Below are 24,217 nucleotides of genomic sequence, written 5' to 3'. Positions count from 1 at the left end.
TTTTGTTACACTGGGAAGGTAAAATGTAGCGTATATAAATGTATTATGCTGAAAAGTACAGCAGCTTATTTAGCAAATAAACTAAACTTGCCTTATTGTGTAAGAACATATTCCACACTTTTTAAAAAAAAAAATTCCAGAAAAAAAAACAAAAAAAGGCTTAGGAAAAAAAATGGGAAAAGGTTTGTTTTTTTGTGTTTTTTTTTTCCCCAATTTTTTTCATATTTTTTTTTTCCAGTCCTTCTCTCTACTTTTGGGTAAACTTATCTTTTAAAATATATTGTCTGGAAAAGGGATGTCAGGGGCTAATCCAAAAAATTGCCCCATGACAGCGAGAATGTTGAAGACTATCTCGGTACCCTGGGATTCAGACAAGGTAAATATAAAAAAATATGAATTTATTGAGAAATAGGACGTAGATAAAAAACATTAAGTACATATAATAGTTATTACATACAGTTAGAAGTGGTTCAAAGGAGAACAATTAAACCCCACAGGTATATGGGGAATACAGATGTAGGTCCTGACGTAATCCTCGACATGTTTTGCGACTGAGTCGCTTCTTCAGGAGGAATCGACCATATACATCTACAGAAAAATACAATCTCATAATTACATAATCACAGGTATTTAAGGCAATAAAGAATAAGCAAAATACAGTAAATAAGGTAGTTTTGGAGTGTTATGATCAGGCATAGCTTACCAGTGGAGGCTCAAAGGGGGCACCAGATGGCACAATTAGGGGCACCCAAAACAGGTTTCCCCCCGAGGCAAACATGGGAGACACTGGAAGGTGCAATAACTGGAATAAAAAAAATATAGGATATTCTAGAATGGGTCCCCCACTCCTCCCTCTCCTCCCTTCCCATCACAACCTAAATCTGTATTCCTCATATACCTGTTGGGTTTATTTGTTCTCTTTTGAACCACCTGTAACTGTATGCAATAAATGTTATATGTACTTGTGTACTTAATGTTTTTTTATCTACCTCGTATTTCTCAATAAATTTATATTTTTTATATTTACCTTGTCTGAATCCTTGGGTATCGAGATAGTCCACAACATTCTCGTTGTCGTGGGGCAATTTTTTGGAGTAGCCCCTGACACATTCCTTTTTCCACTATCCTAATACTAAGGATGATGGTGCCCGCCCTTATTCCTTTAATTACCTAGTTTGAGGCAATACCCTATTTTTCAAGATATATTCTCTGACTGTTTCTAGGTCAACACACACACTTACTCTGTATTTTTTGCTAGTGTGTTTGGCTGTTACATATCAGCGTTCTTTTTATTTTTTTTATTTTGTGTGTTCACTAGATGAATGTCTGTCTTTTTCTTTAGGACACAAATGATCCAAAGGAAGCGGGGAAATTGATGATGAGGGAGCTGGTACACAACTTCCTGAATGATCTGTGCTGCTCTTTAAAGCATGGAATTAATTTCTATGACCCCAGCCTGGGCACAGCTGCCAGGTGAGAGAAATATATTTAAACACGGTTTTTCACAGAGATCTACAATGACAGAATACAGACTGTCCAAGTTACGGGGACAGACTGCCCAGATTACCCAATTCAGTTTTCTGGTTACAGAAGGAGCACTGCCCAAGCTGTTGAGTTGTAGAGAAGGGACTAAGGGATGGTAGAGAGGTACTGGCTGGTTATAGAGAAGCCACCTAGGCTAACAGAGGTGATCATGGTTCTCTCTTGTTCATGTAATTTTGCACCTTAATGGTTGACTATAAGTTGACTGAAGGTTTACCATATTGTCTTTTATCATAGTGTTAGGGGACATGCAGAGCTGAGCATGGAAACTAGAATCCAAGGAGCCAATGCGGAGTGCAGGGAAGCTTTGTTTCCTTTCGAAAGATCAAGTGATCAATTACATGTTTTCATCATCAATAAAGTCTTTACTATTCTCAGGAACCTCCCTTCCCTCACTATGGCTGTGACAATGAATGCCCGTACTTGACTATACAGACTCCACATGAGGGCAGATGAAGGAACAGCTAGGTCTATGTGGAATCTTCATAGAAGTATATAAAGAAAAAGGACTAAAGCGCACCATATGCATTACTAACTGAACGTACAATCAACTTCAGATTTACCAAAACTATGTAATATGAGAACCTACCTAATTTATCCAATCAGATTGTATTCAATCTGGCAGGCTCTTGCACTGCATACTTGTTGGCAAATCTAAAGGAGATTGTAGCGTGGTGGCTGTAAGAGCTATTAAGATTAACTAAGATCTTCCTACCGGGGTGCCAGAGCATTGTAAAGATACAATGAAAAACAGGACTGTGCCTCGTTTTACTTAAAATGAATACGGATGTTGGTGTGCATTAAGCCGCATTAAACATTGTTTGCTATACCTAGGGCTGGGAACTTGGTCCTCCTGCAGTTCCTGGTTGGACTGAAGTCAGCGACTGAGGATGAGCTGGTTGGGGAGTTGGTGGTAAATATACTAAAGGTTTGTCCAGATTTACTAAGCCGGTATTTTAAGGAAACACAGTACTCCTTCGTTCCCCGACTCAAAACTGCCTGGCTAGACAACATCAAATTTCTGAAAAAGGTCAGTCTTTGTAAATTATTTTTTGCTTATTGTTAAAAATGCATTCCTTCACACTCTGCAAAATCAGTAGAGGGCTACTAAAGCCGGCCATATATGGATCAAAATTCGTCTGGTTTAGCAGGGAACGGCCAAATTGTGATCCATGTATGGGCTGGCTGGTTGTACAGAAGTTGATCGGTAGACTTTCTATTTTTCTCTGCTTGATTAGCTCCACAGGCTATAGCGGGCAGCGCCAATTAGTGCATTCTGATGGCTTGTAAGTCTCCCCACCGTCAGAATACAATACCTCTTCCTCCTTCCTCCCCCCTCCCTCCTCCTTCCTCACCCCTCCCCCCTCAGACCTTGTACCTACTCCTCCGTCTCCTACTAGCTCAGTTCTTAAATAAGATGTCGCTCCTGAATTGAGTGACCTGTATTCCGAATATAGAGTAATGTGCTAAGCTACTTAATTTTCCTCAATGAATGTTCCTATGTTATATTTGATATTGCATTACACAAGTTGTTGTCATAGACTCTGGCATCTGCTAGGGTTATATTATGCTGATCTGTACTCATTTTTTACCATTTTATTTTTTGGAATTATGTTACATTGGTTTTGTTGTTTGATGCAAAATAAACTGCATCCATTTAAAAAAACAAAACAAAAAAAAAACATCATGTTCATCTACCGTGTTTCCCTCGAAAATAAGCCAAAATTATATTAAATTTGCCAACAAAAGATACAGTAGGGCTTCTTTTTTTGGGGCAGGTCTTCTGATGACGTGCTGTCTTCTGTCCCCCTCTCCCCCCTGCCTGTCAGGAATCCCCAGTGGAACCGAATAAAAGTGCTTGTAAAATGCTAGAATCCACACTCTTATGCCCTGTACACGTGGTCGGATTCTCAGACGGAAAATGTGTGATAGGACCTTGTTATCGGAAATTCCGACCGTGTGTAGGCTCCATCACACATTTTCCATCGGAATTTACGACACACAAAGTTTGGGAGCTTGCTATAAAATTTTCCGACAACAAAATCCGTTGTCGGAAATTCCGATAGTGTGTACACAAATCCAATGCACAAAGTGCCACGCATGCTCAGAATAAATTAAGAGACGAAAGCTATTGGCTACTGCCCCGTTTATAGTGCCGACATACGTGTTATACGTCACCGCGTTCAGAACGATCGTATTTTCCGACAACTTTATGTGACCTTGTGTATGCAAGACAAGTTTGAGCCAACATCCGTCGGAAAAAATCCATTGATTATGTTGTCGGAATGTCCGATCAATGTCCGACCGTGTGTACAGGGCATTACAGTATTATATCATGTAAACTGTGTGTATTTCTGTAATATAATTGTGTTAAATACAGTTGTATGCAAAAGTTTAGGAGCCCCTGACAATTTCCATGATTCATTTATAAATATTTGGGTGTTTGGATCAGCAATTTCATTTTGATCTATCAAATAACTGAAGGACACAGTAATATTTCAGTAGTGAAATGAGGTTTATTGGATTAACAGAAAATGCGCAATATGCATCAAAACGAAATTAGACAGGTGCATAAATTTGGGCACCATTGTCATTTTGTTAATTTGAATACCTGTAACTACTTAGCACTGATTAATTGGAACACACAATTGGTTTGGTGAGCTCATTAAGCCTTGAACTTCATAGACAGGTGCATCCAGTCATGAGAAAAGGTATTTAAGGTGGCCAATTGCAAGTTGTTGTTCTCTTTGACTCTCCTATGAAGAGTGGCAACATGGAAGCCTCAAAACAACTCTCAAATGACCTGAAACCAAAGATTGTTCTACATTATGGTTTAGGAGAAGGCTACAAAATGTTATCGCAGAGATATAAGCAGTCAGTGTCCGCTGTGAGGAACATACCGTATTTTCTGGCGTATAAGACGACCTTTTACACTTAAAAAAAACTGTCCAAAAAGCAGGGGTCGTCTTATACGCCGGGTCAGCCCCTCGGATGCCTGCTGGGTGTTCGGTAATACTGTATGTAGCTTCGGCTACATACAGTGTATACCACTGAGCCAATCCCGGTGAGCAATGTATTCAAATGAATACAGAGCCTGCTCGGATTGGAGTAATAACCTCTGCCAATCCGGGCAGGCTACATAGAGTAGCCTGCTCGCATTGGCTTTGAGAGTCAGAGATGATGTTACAGCCTCTGACAATCCAAGCAGGCTTTGTATTCATTAATAGAATACATCACTTTCCATGATTGGCTCCAGCAAGCAGGGAGAAGGATATGTCGCCAGCTCCAGCAAGAAGTGAAGAAATATGAAGTGTCGGAAGCCTCGGATGGGGGTGTTATACGGTAAGTACAGGCAAAAACTGGTAAACTGTAAGATTAGGGGGTCATCTTATACGCCCGGCCGCCTTATACACTGGAACATACGGTAGTGAGGAAATGGAAGACCACAGGTACAGTTCTTGTTAAGGCCAGAAGTGGCAGGCCACATAAAATATTGGAGAGGCGAAGGATGGTGTGAACGGTCAAAAACAGCCCACGGACCACCTCCAAAGACCTACAACATGAACTTGCTGCAGATGGAGTCACTGTGCATCCTTCAACAATTCAGCGCACTTTGCACAGGGAGAAGCTGTATGGGAGAGTGATGTGAAAGAATCCTTTTCTGCACACACGCCACAAACGGAGTCACTTGAGTTATGCAAAAGCACATTTGGACAAGCCAGCTTCATTTTGGAATAAGGTGCTGTGGACTGAGGAAACAAAGATTGTTATTTGGTCATAACAAGGTCCGTTATGCATGGCGGCAAAAGAACACAGCATTCCAATAAAAACACTTGCTACCCACAGTAAAATTTGGTGGAGGTTCCATCATGCTGTGGGGCTGTGTGGCCAGTCCCGGTACTGGGAATCTGGTTACCGTTGAGGGTTGCATGGATTCCACTCAATATCCGCGGATGTTGCGGAATCAGCCACAAAGTTGAAGTTACGCCGGGGCTGGATATTTCAACAAGACAACGACCCAAAACACTGCTCAAAATCTACTCGGGCATTTATGCAGAGGAACAAGTACAATGTTCTGGAATGGCCATCCCAGTCCCCAGACCTGAATATCATTGAACATCTGTGGGGTGAGTTGAAGCGGGCTGTCCATGCTCGGCGACCATCAAACCTAACTGAACTGGGTGGGGATGTTTTGTAAGGAGGAATGGTCCAAAATACATTCATCCAGAATCCAGACACTCATTACAGGCTATAGGAAGCGTCTAGAGGCTATTATTTCTGCTAAGGGAGGCTCTACTAAATATTGATGTGATTTTTCTGTTGGGATGCCCAAATTTATGCACCTGTCTAATTTCGTTTTGATGCATATTGCGCATTTTCTGTTAATCCAATAAACCTCATTTCACTACTGAACTATTACTGTGTCCTTCAGTTATTTGATAGATCAAAATGAAATTGCTGATCCAAACACCCAAATATTTATAAATGACAATCGTGGAAATTGTCAGGGGTTCCTAAAATTTTGCATACAACTATGCCTTCTTATAGTGCTGCTCTGCTCTTCCGCGACCCACCGGAGCTCTCTTCCCCGTTCCGAGCACTGCAGAGGGGGGCCGAGATCCCCCACTGACAGCTGGGAGAAGAGAGGGAGAGCAGCTGAAAGTATTTAACACAATTATATTACAGAAACATACACAGTTTACATGATCTAATACTGTAATAGAGTGGATTCTAGCATTTTACAAGCACTTTAAACTAGGGCTTATTTTCGGGTTGGTCTTATTTTCGGTGAATTGCGGTAAGATTACCCTAGGGACATAACATTGCTGTGTGATTTCACTGCAAAACAAACAGCACTGCTCTTTAGGGCCCCTTCCACACGGGGCGGGCTCCATTGGAATCCCCCTGCTCAGCGGGGAATCTGTCCGCTGATCCCGCTAAGCAGGTGGATTTACCTGCTTAGTGGGATTTACCAACTTATGCAGAGCGGACACAGACACAGCCCGCTTTCCTCTATGGGCGGTCGGATGTAAATGGACCACCATTCCCATCCATTTGTTTTTATTGGACAGGATCGGATGTCAGCAGGTGTCAACGGACACTTGTCCGTTGACACCTGCCGCTCCATAGAGGAGACTGGAGGATCCGCTTGAAAAACAGACAGGCGGACCTGATTGGTCCGCTAGTGTAAAAGGGGCCTAAGTGATCTATTAGCAGGATCAACCGGTAATAAAAAAAATGTTGTGTTTAATGCTTGTAACACTCTGCATTATAGTTCCACTTCGGAAAAAAAAAAATGTCTTTGTGTAGGCAGGACATATACTGAAATTGGAACAATAGAGAGCACATTAGCATGGCCCTGTGCCAGGATCACATGCAAATTTACCAGAATTATTTTTTTTTTTTTTTTCTAAATAGCTATTCTGTTAAAATAATTTTAAAAGTTCACAAAAAAAAAATCTGTCTACATACCTGCATTAGCTCTTGTTTCCTGGTAGTGACGGAGCTTGAACTCTTGCCTCACAGACTTTCTTTTTAGCCAGAGAGGCAGCTCATAATAGTTGATTGGCCAAAAGGAATGTGTGGATTGTTGACGTGACTTGCCTCTTGCAGATTTATGATGCTCAACCATCAGTGTCTGTCGCCTTCAAGACCACAGAATATGTGCCTCTTCCACGGCTGATAAATATGGTGATGATAACAACTGTGGCTCCCGTGTGCAACAAGACCATGCTCACTCAAGGACTTAATGTAAGTTAATGTCCAGTCATTGGTATTCCCTGATTTGTCTTTAGTGACAGCATCCACTCTGAACTTGTGGGTATGCAGTATGTGTCATTGCTCCTCCCCCTTCACTTATGGGAACCACAGACCAGCACCCTAAGGGCCCAGACCATCCCTGGCAGTTTTTCATTCTGTACACTGCAGCCATTCTTTTACTGTAATGACCTTCTGGTTTCAATACTTTCAACAAGTGTAGTGTATGTATTGGGAAAGTTCTGTTCCAAGCTATCCATGTGTGGGCTGTGTTGCTGACTGTACATAAACATGCATTCCCTTCTAATCATAAAACATTGCCAGCAGCATTTTGTCAAATCAGTGGTTTCCCATCAAGAACTTCCAGCCCAAGGGGCTGAGCTCTGAAAAGTTGAGGTTTAAAGTGGAGCAAATGTTGGACATCGTCCCATAGCAGAAGTTTGCGTTTCATATTTCAGTGCAGCCAGGAATGTGATTGGATGCCGTAGGTTTGGCATGTGCTCTTATATAGGAATAAAACTGTGTTGCAATGACGTGGTAAAGTCCATCAGATTACTCAGTTAAGGTTCGTTATACTTAAATCATGGGCGGCAGGTAATACCATAATATGAAAAAAATGTCACCTGGCACAAAAATTATATTTAAAATTAAAGTAAAATCTGCTGCAGTTAGGAAATTTCTACCATTGGTTAGAGGGAAACTGATATTATATAAAAATGTAACTGCGCTGATCATAAAGTGCTTATACAATATTACCACTAAAAACCGTAAAAGTCCACTTCACAATTATATAATTTAAATCTCATGTGCGTAGTGTGCTCAAAATCACATCTGTGCTGTTTTGGAAGCCTTTTCACCACTTCGTGCATCACCACCACCTTCTGAAATGGTCACTGAAAAATTTTTTCCCTTTGGTTCATATTGGGATAACCACTCCACTCTCCTGGCGTTTTTCCAGCTAGATTGCCACTAGTTACTCCTCAAATTTTGATATCTCAAAAGAAGTAAATAGCCATCATTGCGCAATATGCTTTTGTAAAATGTATTTAAACCAACAAGGTAAACATCCCCAATTATAAAAATGTGCACTCACAACTCAGGTGCCTTTAGACCGGCACTGAGTCATTCCAGCAGTGTGTTTTTTGGGTTAGTTCCGCCATTTTGTCTCCCGGTATCGGTGTGCGTTCCATGCCTCGATCTGGTATGGGTTGGGACAGGAAGTGATGTCAGCGGTTACCCAGAAGTGGCAGAACTAACCCAAAAAACACACTTCTGGAATGACTCTCTGCCCCGGTCGAAAGGCACCTGATTTGTGAGTGTACATTTTTATAATTGGGGATGTTTACCTTGTTAGTTTAAATAAATTTTACAAAAGCATTTTGCGCAATGATCAGTCAGCATGCTGCAGGCTTGGTACATGGATGACTCTGATGAGGATCAGAGGAGAGAGCGTCGGCTGAAGCCAGACCAGCCTGTGTCGGTGGAGGAGCTGCAAGCACGGGGGGTCTTCTACCACAAGGTTGTTTATTTGGCTCGAGTTTTGCTGCCTAGAGTTGACTGACAGCTGCTGAATTCGAAAGACTTCCGTGGAGAGGGGGAAGATTACGGCACCCACTCGAAGGGCTATCCGCCATAAGGGGACACCGCTACTGGATCTCAGCCAACACGCCTGTTACCCCTGCAGGGGTTAGGCGCTCCGGTGAGTGCGGGCACAAGTGGGAGTTGCGGAGGAAGGCGGGGAACATTGAAGAGTCATTATTATTATTATTAGTATTATTATTTTTGATTTTTATGCATGGATTATTACTCAGACTATTATTTTCAGTGTATAGTTATATACACATGTACATCTAGTTGGACTTTTCTATCATCATTTTTTTGTTACTACTTATTGCCATTTTTTATATTTCATTTTTTATTTAATTTATTTCAATTTTACACATTAATTTTTGACATTCACTTGCTTGAAGCGCTTTCTTTGGATTCACATGGGGGTACTTTTTATTCATTAAATCACCCCCCTTTATTTATTTAGCACACCACTTGATATTATTATCTGATATGGGGATTATCACTGTAATTTCATTTATTGTCTATGAATTTTTTATATACTTCATATCTACTTTTAAGCACTTTGCACTTTATGGAGAGTTGTTTAGATTTAATAGCACAGAGGGTTCACATATAATTTATCACTCTTGAACAGCTCTATTTCCCCTGAAATAGGTTTTCTTCATTTTGCGCAATGATGGCTGTTTACTTCTTATGAGATATCAAGATTTGAGTAGTAACTAGGGGCAATCTAGCTGGAGAAACGCCAGGAGAGTGGAGTGGTTATCCCAATATGAACCAAAGGCAAAGTTTTTTTTTTCTAGGCTCTGGTGAGTGACCATTTCAGAAGGTTGTGGTGATGCACGAAGTGGTGAAAAGGCTTCCAAAATAGCACGGATGTGATTTTGAGCACACTACACACATGAGATTTAAATGATATAATTGTGAAGTGGACTTTGGGAAATATTGTTAGAAACCTGTGTTCTGTAGTTTTTATAACTTTGCAATTTTGCACTTGATAAATTAATAATTTGCACTATAGCCTTACACCATAAAGTTATATAGTTTTGATTGTGCACATTTCACCAATACTGTTTTAAGTGGTAATACCATAATATGGAAGTTCACTTATCCCTTATTCCTTAACCTATATATATAAGTTTAACCTATATAATTTGTGTGCACTGCCAGTCCTTCAAGAAGACATCTTAATCCATTCATTACAGCCTATCATAATGCAGAACAGGATTTCTGGCCCACAGAGCGGAAGGCTCTGTAACACAAGAACATGCCACTCTGGGCTTAAAGTGGTTGTATACCTTTATTTTTAACTTTTACCTACAGGTAAGCCTATAATAAGGCTTACCTGTAGGTAAAAAAAATATCTCCTAAACCTGTAAGGTTTAGGAGATATTCCCCTCGCAATGAGCCGCTGACTGCAGCGGGGCATGCGCACAGGGGATTTCTCGGCTGACAGCCCGGCAAACTCCGGAGCTTGCCGGGCAGAAGTCTCCCGCGCGCATGCATCGCGGCTCCGGCCACTCACAGCGCCCGGAAGACACGCAGAGGGGAGATGTCAGCTCCCTCGGCGTGGACCAGGTGAGATGCTGGCGCCTCGTTCTAAGGTAAGTATCCCATAATGAGCTAGTATGCGGTGCATACTAGCTCATTATGCCTTTTGCCTTGCAGGTGTAGAAAAAAAAAAAAAAAAGACAGCGGGTATACAACCGCTTTAAAGTGGTTCTAAAGGCTGAAGATTTTTTTAAAAAAACCTTCTGTGTGCAGGAGACCCCCAATCCTTACCTGAGCCCCCTCCGATCCAGCAATGCTTGCGATAGCTTTGACTGTATGAGGAGACTCCCTCATTGGCTGAGAGTAGGCTCCCGCTGCTGCCAATCACAGCCTGTGTCTTATGGACGCCTAGAGCAGAAACTCAGGAACGGGCATGCAGCAGTGCCCCCAGGGCAAGCAGCTTTCTCTGGGGCACCGCTCAAGGGGAGGAGCCAGGAGCGCTAGCGGGGGACCGGAAATAAAGAGGATTAGGGCTGCTCTGTGCAAAACCATTGTACAGAGCAGGTAAGTATAACGTGTTTCTTTTAAAAAAAAAAAAAAACAAACAAAACCATGAAGCTTTAATATCATTTTAATTCCTGTACATAACGATTCCTATTCATTTTCCACCTAGACAGCAGTAGATTAAGCTTACCTGATGGGGGTTCTTAAAGCTCAACTCTGGTCAGCAGGTAATGTAAAAATATTTCTGGCTCCCCCTCTGGGTTGTAAGGGTTAAATGTTCAATTAGTTTAGGGGGTAAGATATTTGGCGGAAATACCTACCTTATTCCTCACTCCCCTGGTGCTCTCCTCCACTCCTAGAATGTGGGAAGGCCCTCAACCTCGTCATTTGCAACGCAGGACCTCTGGATGATCGCTTCCACCAAGCTGCTTCTTTGTTGGTCATACAACTACCCGCTTGCTGAGATAATCATGTACAGTGCAGAGTGGCCAGTCCAGCATGTGTATGTGATGACAGCAGCAAGGGGGCGGCTACACGACCAGCGAAGAAGGGCGGCTTCTAGTCAGAAGAAAGCTTGCAGAAGCAAGGTAACTATTTCTACCTACTACTTTCCTCTTAGACTAAGAGTGTTTAGCCCTTACAACCCAGGAATCCACAAATATGTTTATATTACTTGTTGATACAAGTGAAGGCGCAGAGAACTAGAGCAACCAATCCCATAGTGTAATGTGGCATGAACATTATTTCAGTACAATAATCAGGGCCAAAGGGTAAAAACAATGACAGTAGTCCATGGTCATAAACAGTATTAATAGTCCAATGACCATAAGGGTTGATGATGAGAAATCCGACACATAGGGCTGCCGTCACAAAGGAACAGAGAACCGTGTTCCAAAAACACTGAAAACACAAGGAGAGAGGCGCCTCTAGGTGCAGATGTATAACACGTTTTTAATGTACACTTACTACAAGCAACTCACATTTTTTAAGTTAAATTCAGGCATGTAAAGATCCCAACGGGGAGGTGGCATCAGTTGACAGTCCAGTCCGGCAGGAGGAGAAGCGCTGAGCTTGCTGAGGTACCGCTGTTCGTGAGAGAGGCCGGCCGCGCTGAAGACACCTCAAAGTGAGGCTTGGAGCGCAGTTGGAAACAGGCGTGGGTGGATGATGTCACTGGAAAGGCGACGCGTTTCGTGCGCGCTGCAAATGACACGGCAGCCATGCTCCTTTTTTATATTACTTGTTGACTCGATTTCAGCTTTAAGATTTTTATAGCTATATTCCATTTGCATGTCCCCATAGCCCCAAAAGATGTCAAAGTATGGTTTTACTTTTACATATGGACAGCTAGGTATAGAACAGCGGAAAGAAAATCATAAGGATTTTTTAATAGTTCTATAAAAATGGCAAATACACAAGCCTAGCCACAACTAGTGAGATTTTTTTTATTTAGAAATTCAGTCCTATCTCATCATTTGGTTCTCATACCCCTTGGTTAAGTACCTCTGCTGGTAAAGGTTTAAAGTGGTTGTAAAGGTTGAAGGTTTTTTTTTTTTTTACCTTAATGCAATCTCAGCTCCCCCCTCCCCAACAACTTACCTGAGCCTGATCTTGTACCAGTAATGTGCCCGAGAGCAGCAGCTCTCACTGGACTCAGTGACAGCAGCGGGAGCCATGGGCTCCTGCTGTTATCAATCTAATCCAGTGACAAGGGAGCGGGTGGTGTGGCCAAGCCACGCTGTGTGTGTCAATGGGCACACAGAGCATGGCTCGGGATCGAGCCCGCACGTGTGCAGCCATTCCTATGAGAAGAGGAGAAGCCCAGTGTGCTGACAGGGGATCCCAAAAGAGAAGGATCAGGGCTGCACTGTGCAAAGCCATTACACGGAGCAGGTAAGTTACTTAAAAAAATTAACTTTACAATGACAGTAAACCTTTATGTATGCCAAAGATGTGTGTGAAATAGTAAACAATGCAGACAAATCCATCTCTTTTTTTCCCTGTAAAGAAAGCACTGCAGAGCATTGCATTAGTTGCAACTGATGCCTTATTGGTTGCATTTCCTGAAGCTGTCAGGTGGTATATGTTCACGCTGAGATTTCAGGTTCTTTTGATTATTTATTTGTTTTCAAACACTTAGATAAATGTTATCATTTTCATTCGAATAAGCTGACATTTTCCCTTCTTGACATGGGATATATTGTTCACTGTTGCAGGTGCCAAATAAGATTGTAAAACATACAATCTTGTCCCTGATCTCCTCAATCTTGAAAAGGGCAGAGGAGAACATCAATCATTGTCTAAAGGAAGAAGTGTGGCAGAAATCTGATTTGTACACTCCAACAACGATGGCAGATTTTGCCCAGAAATACAGAGAAGCTCTCAGCAAGGTGAGAATAGCATGTACAATTTTTATCTATGCAGGCCAGGCACAAAGAATGAGGGGGGTGGTATTTATCAATTTTAATTTATATTACAGGGTTATATCTTGAATCATGTGAATCAATCATGTTCCCTTTCTACTCCTAACGCCTATGCGTAAGAAAGATGTACAGGTGCATCTCAAAAAATCTGAATATCATGAAAAAGTTAATTTATTTCAGTAATTCAATTCAAAAAGTGAAACTCATATACAGTGCCTTGAAAAAGTATTCACACCCTTTGAGATTTTCCACATTTTGTCATGTTACAGCCAAAAACTGGATTTTATGTGATAGACCATGGCACATAATTGTGAAGTGGAAGGTAAAATGATAAATGGTTTTCAATAATTTCTACAAATATCTGAAAAGTGTGGCGTGCATTTGTATTCAGCCCCCTTTACTCAGATACCCCTAACTAAAATCTAATGGAACTGATTGCCTTTAGAAGTCACCTAATTAGTAAATCGAGTCCACCTGCGTGTAATTTAATCTCAGTATAAAAACAGCTGTTCTGTGAAGCCCTCAGAGGTTTGTTAGAGAACTTTAGTGGACAAACCGCATCATGAAGGCCAAGGAACACACCAGACAGGTCAGGGATAAAGTTGTGGAGAAGTTTAAAGCAGGGTTGGGTTATAAAAAGATATCCCAAGCTTTGAACCTCTCACGGAGCACTGTTCAATCCATCGTCCGAAAATGGAAAGAGTATGGCACAACTGCAAACCTGCCAAGACATGGCCGCCCACCTAAACTGACAGGCCGGGCAAGGAGAGCATTCATCAGAGAAGCAGCCAAGAGGCCCATGCTAACTCTGCAGAGATCCACAGCTCAGGTGGGAGAATCTGTCCACAGGACAACTATTATGCCCCATACACACGATAGGATTTTCCGACAACAAAATCCATGGATTTTTTCCGACGGATGTTGGCTCAAACTTGTCTTGCATACACGCGGTCACACAAATCTTCTCGGAAATTCCAAACGTCAAGAACGCGGTGACGTACAACCGGTACGACGAGCCGAGAAAAATGAAGTTCAATAGCCAGTGCGGCTCTTCTGCTTGATTCCGAGCATGCATGGAACTTTGTGCGTTGGAATTGTGTACACACGATCGGAATTTACGACAACAGATTTTGTTGTCGGAAAATTTGAGATCCAGATCTCAAATTTTGTGTGACGGAAATTCCGATGGAAAATGTCCAATGGTGCCTACACACGGTCGGAATTTCCGACAAGCTCCCATAGAACATTTTCCGTCGGAAAATCCTATCGTGTGTACGGGGCATTAGTCGTGCACTCCACAAATCTGGCCTTTATGGAGGAGTGGCATGAAGAAAGCCATTGTTGAAAGAAAGCCATAAGAAGTCCCGTTTGCAGTTTACGAGCAGCCATGTGGGGGACACAGCAAACATCCGGAAGAAGGTGCTCTGGTCAGATGAGACCAAAATTGAACTTTTTGGCCTAAAAGCAAAACGTATATGTGGCAGAAAACTAACACTGCACATCACCCTGAACACACCATCCCCACCATGAAATATGGTGGTAGCCGCATCATATTGTGGGGATGCTTTTCTTCAGCTGGGACAGGTTAGCTGGTCAGAGTTGATGGGGAGATGGATGTAGCCAAATACAGGGCAATCTTTGAAGAAAACCTGTTAGAGTCTGCAAAAGACTTGAGACCGGGGCAGAGGTTCACCTTCCAGCAGAACAACGACTCTAAACATACAGCCAGAGCTACAATGGAATGGTTTAGATCAAAGCATATTCATGTGTTAGAATGGCCCAGTCAAAGTCCAGATCTAAATCCAATTGAGAATCTGTGGCAAGACTTGAAAATTGCTGTTCGCAGACGCTCTTCATCCAATCTAACAAAGCTTGAGCTGTTTTGCAAAGAAGAATAGGCAAAAATGTCACTCTCTAGATGTGCAAAGCTGGTAGAGACGTCCCCAAAAAGACTTTAAGCTGTAATAGCAGCAAAAGGTGGTTCTACAAAGTATTGACTCTGGGGGGCTGAATACAAATGCACACCACACTTTTCAGATATTTATTTTAGGGCTGTGGAAATTAAAGATTAATTCCTCGATTAATCGATTAATTTTTATGATCAATCAAAATTATTTTGATCGGTACTGGCCTCTCCGCCGGCTTCCGGATCTTCAGGGAGTTCCGTCGGAGATCCGGTGACGTCACGGACATCGACGTCATCGGACTCCTCCCCCCTTCCCCAAGTGTCTCCGTCTGCTAACGAAGGGAAGGGGGGAGGGGTCTGGTGACGTCGAAGTTCTGATTGAACGTAACGCGTATGGGGGAGGAGCTACGCATGACGTCACCCGCTGCTGCCCTACAGAACTAACACGATTGTCGACTTTACATGCTGTGTTTTTATCATCTTTATGTGAGTAGTTTGTGTTTGAACACAAAAATTAAATCTTATACTTAAGCGGTGAGCACTTAGATCTTTTCTTTCTACCCATGACCTGGCGTTTTTGCTGAGATCTAGGGAGACGTGAGAGAAGTTTATGGTCCGTGTTAACCCTTTTGATACCCGCTTAAGTGATCACCTGTTTGCACAGGAGTCCATGCCGTAAGGTGAGAGTGATTAGTTAGACCGGAGGTGGAGGGATTGTCACGCTACTGTGGAGAAAAAAATTACTTACATCAGTGCTACAGTTTGAATTTAAAACGTATTTGTGTGAACTGTGAAGTTAAGTCATGGATTGTGGAAACTAACTAGTGTTGGGTAATTGTATATATAGTGTATACCACATTTACCACTGACTAATGCAGAGTTGCAATGCAAGGAGGCTTGTATGCAAGTTATTGCCATAAAAAGTGTTTGGGGACCCGGGTACTGCCCCAGGGGACATGTATCAATGCATAAAAACTTTTTAAAACGTCAGTTTTTTCAGGAGCAGTGATTTTAATAATGCTTAAAGTGAAAAAACAAAAATGAAATATTCCTTTAAATATCGTGCTTGGGGGGTCCCCTTAGTCTGTCTGTAAAGTAGCACATTTTCCCCATGTTTAGAAAAGTACTGCAGCAAAATTACATTTCTAAAGGAAAAAATGTCATTTAAAATTGCTCACGGCTGTAATGTATTGCCCGATCCCGGCAATATACATTAAAAATTATTTAACACCCCCCCCCCCCCCCAAGTCCATACCAGGCCCTTCGGGTCTAGTATGGATATTTAGGTGAACTCCATGCCAATTTTCTTTTTTTTTAAATGGCGTGGGGGTTCCCCCCCAAAATCCATATCAGACCCAAAGGGCCTGGTATGGACTGGGGGAACCCATGCCTTTTTTTTTCTTAATTCTGTCATAGGGCTCCCCTTAACCACTTCAATACACTATATTATATATTGTACACTGCACTGAGGGCGCTATATACTCTGAACTGCAGTATATATACTATACGGACTGCACTATATACTGTGCTGAAAAATTGGGCCTTAGGTGTTGGTGGTGGCAGAACACGGTAACCCCTCACAGTTATCTTGTTGGGTGCAGGAACGGCCCCTGCTATTAAATATTATTTCAGAGGCTGCTTGCCCTCTTTTAGTGGCCTGTGAGCGTCTGACTCTCCTTAGAGACATTCCGGAAATGGTGGGTATTTTTTTTTTTTTTTAACACCGCACTACACTGTAGTATATACTGTGTACACCGCCTGCACTGAATCTACTGTAGACCGCCGAATGCATGGTGTATATATAGGCTATGCTGAATGTGTGTGTGTGTGTGTGTGTGTGTGTGTGTGTGTGTGTGTATATATATAATATATATATACACATACACACACTAGTAGACTGTGTATATATACTGTCTGTACTGACGGAATATATCAAATACGCTGCGTGTACTGACCGAGTATAGAGTTTACACTGTATGTAAAGGCTTTGCTGAATGCAGAGTATATTTTTTAGAGATATATATATATATATATATATATATATATATATATATATATATCTCTATCAAATACATGGCCACTAACTAACCTGCCTGCCCAATTATGGCTTTTGCTGAGGAGCGTGCTGTGATTGGCCAAAGCATGCAGGTCAGGTGTATGCTTTGGCCAATCATACAGCAATGCACTGCAGTCTTGCAGTGCATTATAGGGCGCTCAGATTTTCCCGTGAATGCCCCATAAAATTTGCTGTTCAGTGAACGGACGAACACCTGATGTTCGACTCAAACTCTAAGCTCATCCCTAGTTGTAACATGACAAAATGTGGAAAATTTCAAGCAAGTGAAAACCCAAAATTCAGTATCTCAAAAAATTTGAATATTACATAAGACCAATAAAAAAAAAAATTTAATACAGAAATGTTGGATTACTGAAAAGTATGTCCATGTACAGTATAGTATGCACTCAATACTTGGTCAGGGCTCCTTTTGCATGAATGAATGCGGCGTGACATGGAGGCAACCAGCCTGTGGCACTGCTGAGGTGTTATGGAAGCCCATATTGCTTTGACACCCAGCAAGAGCACAATGGCAGCGAAGGTGCCCAGTGTGTCCCCGGACCATATATACGAACAATAACAAAAAACTGGCCACTGCCCCCACCTATAACTGGCCTCCAGTGTGCTCCTGCTCCTTTAAGGGGGCCTGGGCTGCCTCTAGGCTCACTTGCCCCACATCTATCCATTCCGTGCATGTGCTTCCACTGTGGAGAGACTTATACATTTGAAGGCCAGTTATAGGTGGGGGCAGTGACCAGTTTTTTGTTACTGTTCGTATATATGGTCCGGGGACTCAATGGGCACCTTCGCTGCCATTGTGCTCTTGCTGGTTGTCCAGTGTGCTCCTGCTCCTTTAAGGGGGTCTGGGCTGCCTCCAGGCTCACCTGCCCCACATCTATCCATTCCATGCATGTGCTTCCACTGTGGAGACACTTAAAAATTTGTAGTGTTAGGACTGCAAGCAACACAGGGTGCCATGACGAGGCCTTGCAGCTTTCACATGCGTTTGCAAATGTGTGCTAACTAAACCCCTGCTTTTAACAGACGGTTAGACAGGTTAATTTGGTTGGTCAGCAGACTGGTTGGTGAGTTGAGCTATGGAATTGTTTTTGTCTTACATGTATATGGCCCTCCATGTGCTCCTTGCTGTGAAGGCCGGTTATAGGTGGGGACAGTGGCCAGTTTTTTTTTTACAACTTGGATTCCATGCCTTTCCACTCTTCCTCCAGACTCTGGGACCTTTTTTTTTTTTTTTTTTTTTTTTTTTTTTCTTCCTTTTTTTCGACCACTTCAGTTACCTTGATTCAGAGACATCTTTCAGATTGATGGTCATATTTGTCTCTTGCCGAGTCACATCATTGTGGCCATTCAGACTTTTCTCTTAATTTATGCATTCAGTATGTAAGATTACAGTTATACAAAAGTGTGACATAAAGAAAACGGGAAAGAAGAAAAAGGGAAAAAAAAGAAAAAAAAAAAAAAAATCACACCCGCCATATATGTCCCGGCCAGCCGGCCACGCAATCTTTTACTGTTTACATACATGGCAGTGTTTTTCTTTACTTTTTCCAAACTGCCCAAACTAGTGAACCCCCCCTCCCCCCATTAACCTGCGCTCACTATTCCGATGCACACCTTATATCTAGCTATTATTTTTTCCCTTATTCTCTCTTAACTTCGGGTCTCTAGACTATGGTGCAACATCTCTGCCTTGGTGAAAAGACAATTGCCCTCGGCACTAAAGTAACACTGGAAAAGAGCATGGCATTGCTTGGACCCATGGGTTCCATAGTTTCGCGAACGTTTTATAATTGCCTAGCCTTATGTAGAATGTCCTTTCGCTCCATATTGTGGAGTTAACCGTTCCGACCCAAACTTCCGGGGTTGGAGGTGTGCTTGATTGCCATGCTTGTGCAATTAATTTTCTAGCTTGAAACAAGCATCTTGCTATCGCTACGGCTGTACTTCTATCCCTCAATCCACTACTGACGTAGCCCAGCACACAGATTTTGGGATCGGGCTCTAAGTCCACTCTAAACGTAGCATTTATTTTCTTTATAATCTCAGTCCAGTACCTTACTAGTTTTGGGCACCTCCAAACCATGTGAATTAGGTCGCCTGTTCCTCTGCATCTAGGGCACTCGTCATTGGTTCTACGGCCAAACATAAACAGCCTTTTTGGTGTGTAGTAAGATCTGTGTAGCAGCATCAAGTGGGAGGCTTTTTGTGAGGGAGAGACCGACACCTCTGATCCAAACTCAAGAATCCTCTCCCATTGCTCGTCCGTTATCTCCCCCCCACGTCGGCCGCCCATTTACCCCTTCCCCCTGATAGGCCTGCCTTCGTGTTTCCTCTCTTTGTTAGTTGGGAGTATATCTCTGAAATTAAACCTTTGGTGGTCTCTGATTTAATTATTGTCTGTAAGAGTGGGGTCCTACACCATACTGGGGGTTGCCTACTAAACTGCTTGCTAAGAGCATGCCTGATCTGCAAGTAACTGTAGAATACCTGGTTTGGTATCCCATACTCGTGTCTTAGGTCCTCAAAGGATTTCAGAGTATCCCCTTCATATAGTTGTATCAACCGGCTTATCCCGCAACTTTCCCACGATCTATTCCTATCTACTGTTGATAGTTCATGCAATCGCTTATTATTCCACAATGGCGCATGTTCTGATATTCCTTTATACCCCATTGTTTTCTTAGCTGCCTGCCAGACCCTGGTGATCATTTTAAATGTCGGGATTTCTCCTTGTAGCGAGTCTGCCTCCAGTGCTCCCACTAATGAGCTGTGCGGATTCCCCTGTAGAATGATTTTAACGTTATTGTTTCCCCCTCTCTCAGTGGCACATCCTCCCAATTGTTGTAGCTGGGCTGCCAGATAGTACATAAATGGTTGTGGAACCCCCAGTCCCCCCTCCGTGTCGGGGCGCTGCAGTTTTTGTAGGCCGATCCTAGCCTGCCCTTTTTTCCATATTAATTCCCTAAAAAGGGATTGAATCTTTTGAAACCACTTCCCTCCAATCCAAACTGGGGAATTATGAAGTAGGTATAACAACTGCGGCATCCAGACCATTTTTATCAAATTGGCTCGGCCCGCCACAGACAAGGGGAGTCTGCTCCAAATATCACGTTTCCTCTTAAATTTTAGTAAGAGGGGGATCAAGTTATCCTTGATAAACGTACCGGGGTCCTTGGACAGCACCACGCCAAGGTATTTCATTTTCTCTGTGATCTTCAGGTGAGGCAGACACATTGGAGTGGAGTTGGCCACTGAGTCTACCGGTAGAAGCGATGACTTCTCCCAGTTGATAACTAATCCCGAAAACTTTCCAAAATCCTCTACTAGATGCATCACTTTCTCCAACGAGGAGGTCGTGTCCCCCAGGAAAAATATGATATCATCTGCAAAAAGTGCTATTCTCTCTTCTCTCCCTTTTCTTTGAAATCCCTGTATTTCCGTAGATGATCTCACTGCTCCCGCTAATGGTTCCATGGCCAGCACAAACAACAAAGGGGATAAGGGACATCCCTGTCTTGTCCCTCTTTCGAGGGGAAAGCTTTCCGAGTATTCACCGTTTATCTTGAGCCTTGCCCTTGGATGGTTATACAAAATTTTTAGCCAGTTAATAAATACAGGACCGAATTCAAACCTCTCTAGCACCCTCCAGAGGTATTCCCACTCTAGGCTATCGAAAGCCTTGGCAGCATCCAGAGACAATATGGCTCTGGATCCCACATTCTCTGTTGGTACCTGTAGGTTCAGATAAGCTCTTCTGATGTTTGTGCTGGTGGACCGACCGGGGATAAACCCCGATTGGTCCGGGTGCACCAGTTTGTCAATACATTTATTTAGCCTGGATGCCAGCACCCTTGCGATGATCTTGACATCTGTGCACAGCAGTGATATTGGTCTATATGAAGAAACCTCCGATTGATCTTTCCCCTCCTTTGGGATCACTACTATATCAGCCTCTGACATTGATAAGGGCAACCTACCATCCCTGGTCGTCTGCTCTAGCACTTTTAGGAGCTCCGGGAGCAGAATCTCCCCATATTTCCTATAAATCTCCAGTGGTAGCCCGTCCGGGCCCGGAGATTTCTGACCTGACAATTCTGCGACTACCTTTTGTAGCTCCTCCAGGGTCAGAGGGGAATCCACCTCGCTTCTATCCCTCTCCGAGAATATGGGCAGGTCTACTCCCTCCAAGAACCTGTCCATCTCGCGCTGGTTCAAGCCCTGGCGGGACCTGTACAGGTCTCTATAAAATATGGAGAAAGTTTCTAAAACCTCGACCGGGTCAGATGTAATGTTTCCAGCCGATGTTTTAATTGAGGAGATGGTTGGTGAGAATAGATTGGACCTAATTAAAAGGGCGAGCATCCGGCCTACTTTCTCTCCCTCCCCAAAATAATTTTGTTTCTGGAAAAGTCTCTTGTTCTCTACTCTTCTGTTGATTACCTCCTTATACTCTTGTTGTTTGTTGAGCCAAATCTCCTGTTTTTCTGGGGTTGGGTCTAACACATACTGCACTTCTGCTTCCATGGCTTCCCTGCTGGCCCTCGCCTCCCAGTCCCTTGATGTTTTTTTTGCCATAGCGACCTGCTGGTGTAGTAGTCCCCTAAGGTATGCTTTTAGGGTGTCCCACACCACTCCTACCGGTGCTGTGCCTGAGTTAAATGTTACAAACTCTTTTAACTTGGAGGATATTTCTGTTGGACTACTGATCAGGTCCAGCCATAGTGGGTTTATTGTCCACCTCTTCTGACTGGTTCCGATGCTTAGATTTAGAGTCAAAGTCAGGGGTGAGTGGTCCGATATTCCCCTCGGTCTGTATTCTATATTTCCTATTAATCGCAAGGCTTCATTATTACCCACTGCCATGTCTATGCGCGAGAGAGTAGAATATGACCCTAAGTGGCAGGAGTACTGCCGAATGTTTGGATTATGAGATCTCCACAGATCGCGCCATCCAATCTCTACAAGCAGTTGGGCTAATCGCCCCTCTGGTACTCTTTCCGCGCGGGACACTCTGGGACCTTGATATGCAAATGAAATGCAAATTTTCCTTTCATCCAAAAAGAGGACTTTGAACCACTGAGCAACAGTCCAATCCTTTTTCTCCTTGATACAAGGAATGCGACACTTGTAGCCCATATCCTGTATAAGTCTGTGCGTTGTGTCTCTTAAAGCACTGACACCAGCCATAGTCCACTCCTTGTGAATATCCCCCATATTCTTAAATGGCCTGTGCTTCACAATCCTCTTAAGGCTGCGATTATTCCTGTTGCTTGTGCACCTTTTTCTACCACACTTTTTCCCTCCACTCAACTTTCCATTAATATGCTTGGATACAGCACTCTGTGAACAGCCAGCTTCTTTAGCAATGACCTTTTGTGACTTGCCCTCCTTGTGGAGGGTGTCAGTGACTGTCTTCTGGACAACTGTCAAGTCAGCAACCTTCCCCATGATTGTGTTACCTACTGAACCAGACTCAGAGACCATTTAAAGGCTCGGAGAAAACTTTACAGGTGCTTTAAGTTAATTAGCTGATTAGAGTGTGACACTATGATCCTGCAATATTGAACTTTTTTATTTGCAATAGTCAAATTTTCCGACATACTGAATTTGGGGTTTTTACTAGCTGTAAGCCATAATCGTCAAAATTAAAAGAAAAATGCTTGAGTTATATCACTCTGCGTGTAACGCATCTATATAAATATATGAGTTTCACTTTTTGAATTTAAATACTGAAATTAAAGTGGGGTTCCACCCAAAAAAAAAAAAAAAAAAAAACTACATGAAAAATCCTAAAAAAAAATACAAAAAAAATTTGGATATTTTTTTTTTTTTTTTTTACTTACCTCTAGTGCCTGGGCTGGTGACATCACTTCCCCCTCGGCACAGGAAGGGCTCGGCTCTGCTCCCTCCCTCCTGTCAATCATCTGGGACCCATTACAGGTCCCAGGTGACTAAGCGGCCAATCACGGCGCGCGGCGCCACTCGCGCATGCGCAGTGGGTGCCAGGCTGTGAAGCCACAGCCTGGCGCCCACAGTTGCAATGCCGGCGCCACTGAACAGAGGGGGAGACGAGCAGGGCTTCGATCCCCCGCATCGCTTGACCCTGGGACAGGTAAGTGTCCAATTAAAAGTCAGCAGCTGCAGTATTTGTAGCTGCTGACTTTTAATTTTTTTTTCGACTTTAACTTTTTATTATTCTAATTTCTTTGAGATGCACCTGTATATACCTAATTAATTTTCAGGCTGCTCTGGTCACATGATCTCCCCTGTGTCAGCAAGCAGTGGCTGCAGGGGAGAGCAGAGAGCATTCAACAATGGCTGGAATGCCTGTGAGCTGTGGCCTCACCTATAGGCTCCGTTGTTGGCGCTCCCTACTCTCCCCTGCAGCTGCTGCAGAATGACGTGTATGACTAGCCCAAGTCTTACCTGGGGGATACTGGAGCCCTCCAGAAACTTGCTGCAGCCCATGAGAGGAGCAGGTTCACTGCAGGCATCTTTAGACATCTTATGGGTTCCAAACCTGAATTGGATTCTTGTCCCAACAGCTCTTACCTGACATCAATACAATTGTGGCAACCTGGCAGTCCCTCCTCAAACATGAAGAGGCTGGAAAGGAGGAAGTTGGAAAAACGCCTGAGAAAAAGCCATTGGATTCCTCAGGGGACCTTCCAGTACTGACCGAAAAAGAGGGTGAGGTTTTCGGTTTATTTTTTATTTATTTTCCCGTGTTATTACTTGTTTAATGCCTCTATTAAGGGAAGTTTGTAATGGGAAGCTGTTCTAATTTCATTTTACTTGGGAGCTTTCTCCCATTTTTAAAACTAAACTCCAGTACACATGCTGTATGCTATCTCTTATATGCCAGGGGCATTGTAATTCTGTACAACCACTTCTGTGTTTCATACTGCTCTGCCAGACAGCATAGCTAGTAGGGCATTACACCTT

General features: G+C 42.9%; 1 protein-coding gene and 1 non-coding gene across 2 annotated transcripts in view; both read left to right on the top strand.

Annotated features, from left to right (window-relative positions):
* The window catches only part of URB1 (URB1 ribosome biogenesis homolog), a 137,233-nt gene that overhangs the window by 24,993 nt on the left and 88,023 nt on the right, over positions 1-24,217 (top strand). The window contains exons 8-12 of the mRNA XM_073617120.1: positions 1,343-1,473; positions 2,377-2,572; positions 7,156-7,293; positions 13,083-13,256; positions 23,818-23,962. Of these exons, the coding sequence (XP_073473221.1) occupies positions 1,343-1,473; positions 2,377-2,572; positions 7,156-7,293; positions 13,083-13,256; positions 23,818-23,962 (784 nt within the window). The remainder of the gene's footprint in view (positions 1-1,342; positions 1,474-2,376; positions 2,573-7,155; positions 7,294-13,082; positions 13,257-23,817; positions 23,963-24,217) is intronic.
* Positions 6,841-6,946, top strand: LOC141130713 (U6 spliceosomal RNA). Its single transcript, XR_012242479.1, has one exon. It is a non-coding gene; the product is annotated as a U6 spliceosomal RNA (small nuclear RNA).

Source organism: Aquarana catesbeiana, linkage group LG02, assembly GCF_042186555.1.
Source record: "Aquarana catesbeiana isolate 2022-GZ linkage group LG02, ASM4218655v1, whole genome shotgun sequence".
Classification (NCBI taxonomy): Eukaryota; Metazoa; Chordata; class Amphibia; order Anura; family Ranidae; genus Aquarana; species Aquarana catesbeiana.
The sequence above is the reverse complement of the archived record's forward strand: the minus strand, read 5'-3'. Positions and strand labels throughout refer to the sequence as shown.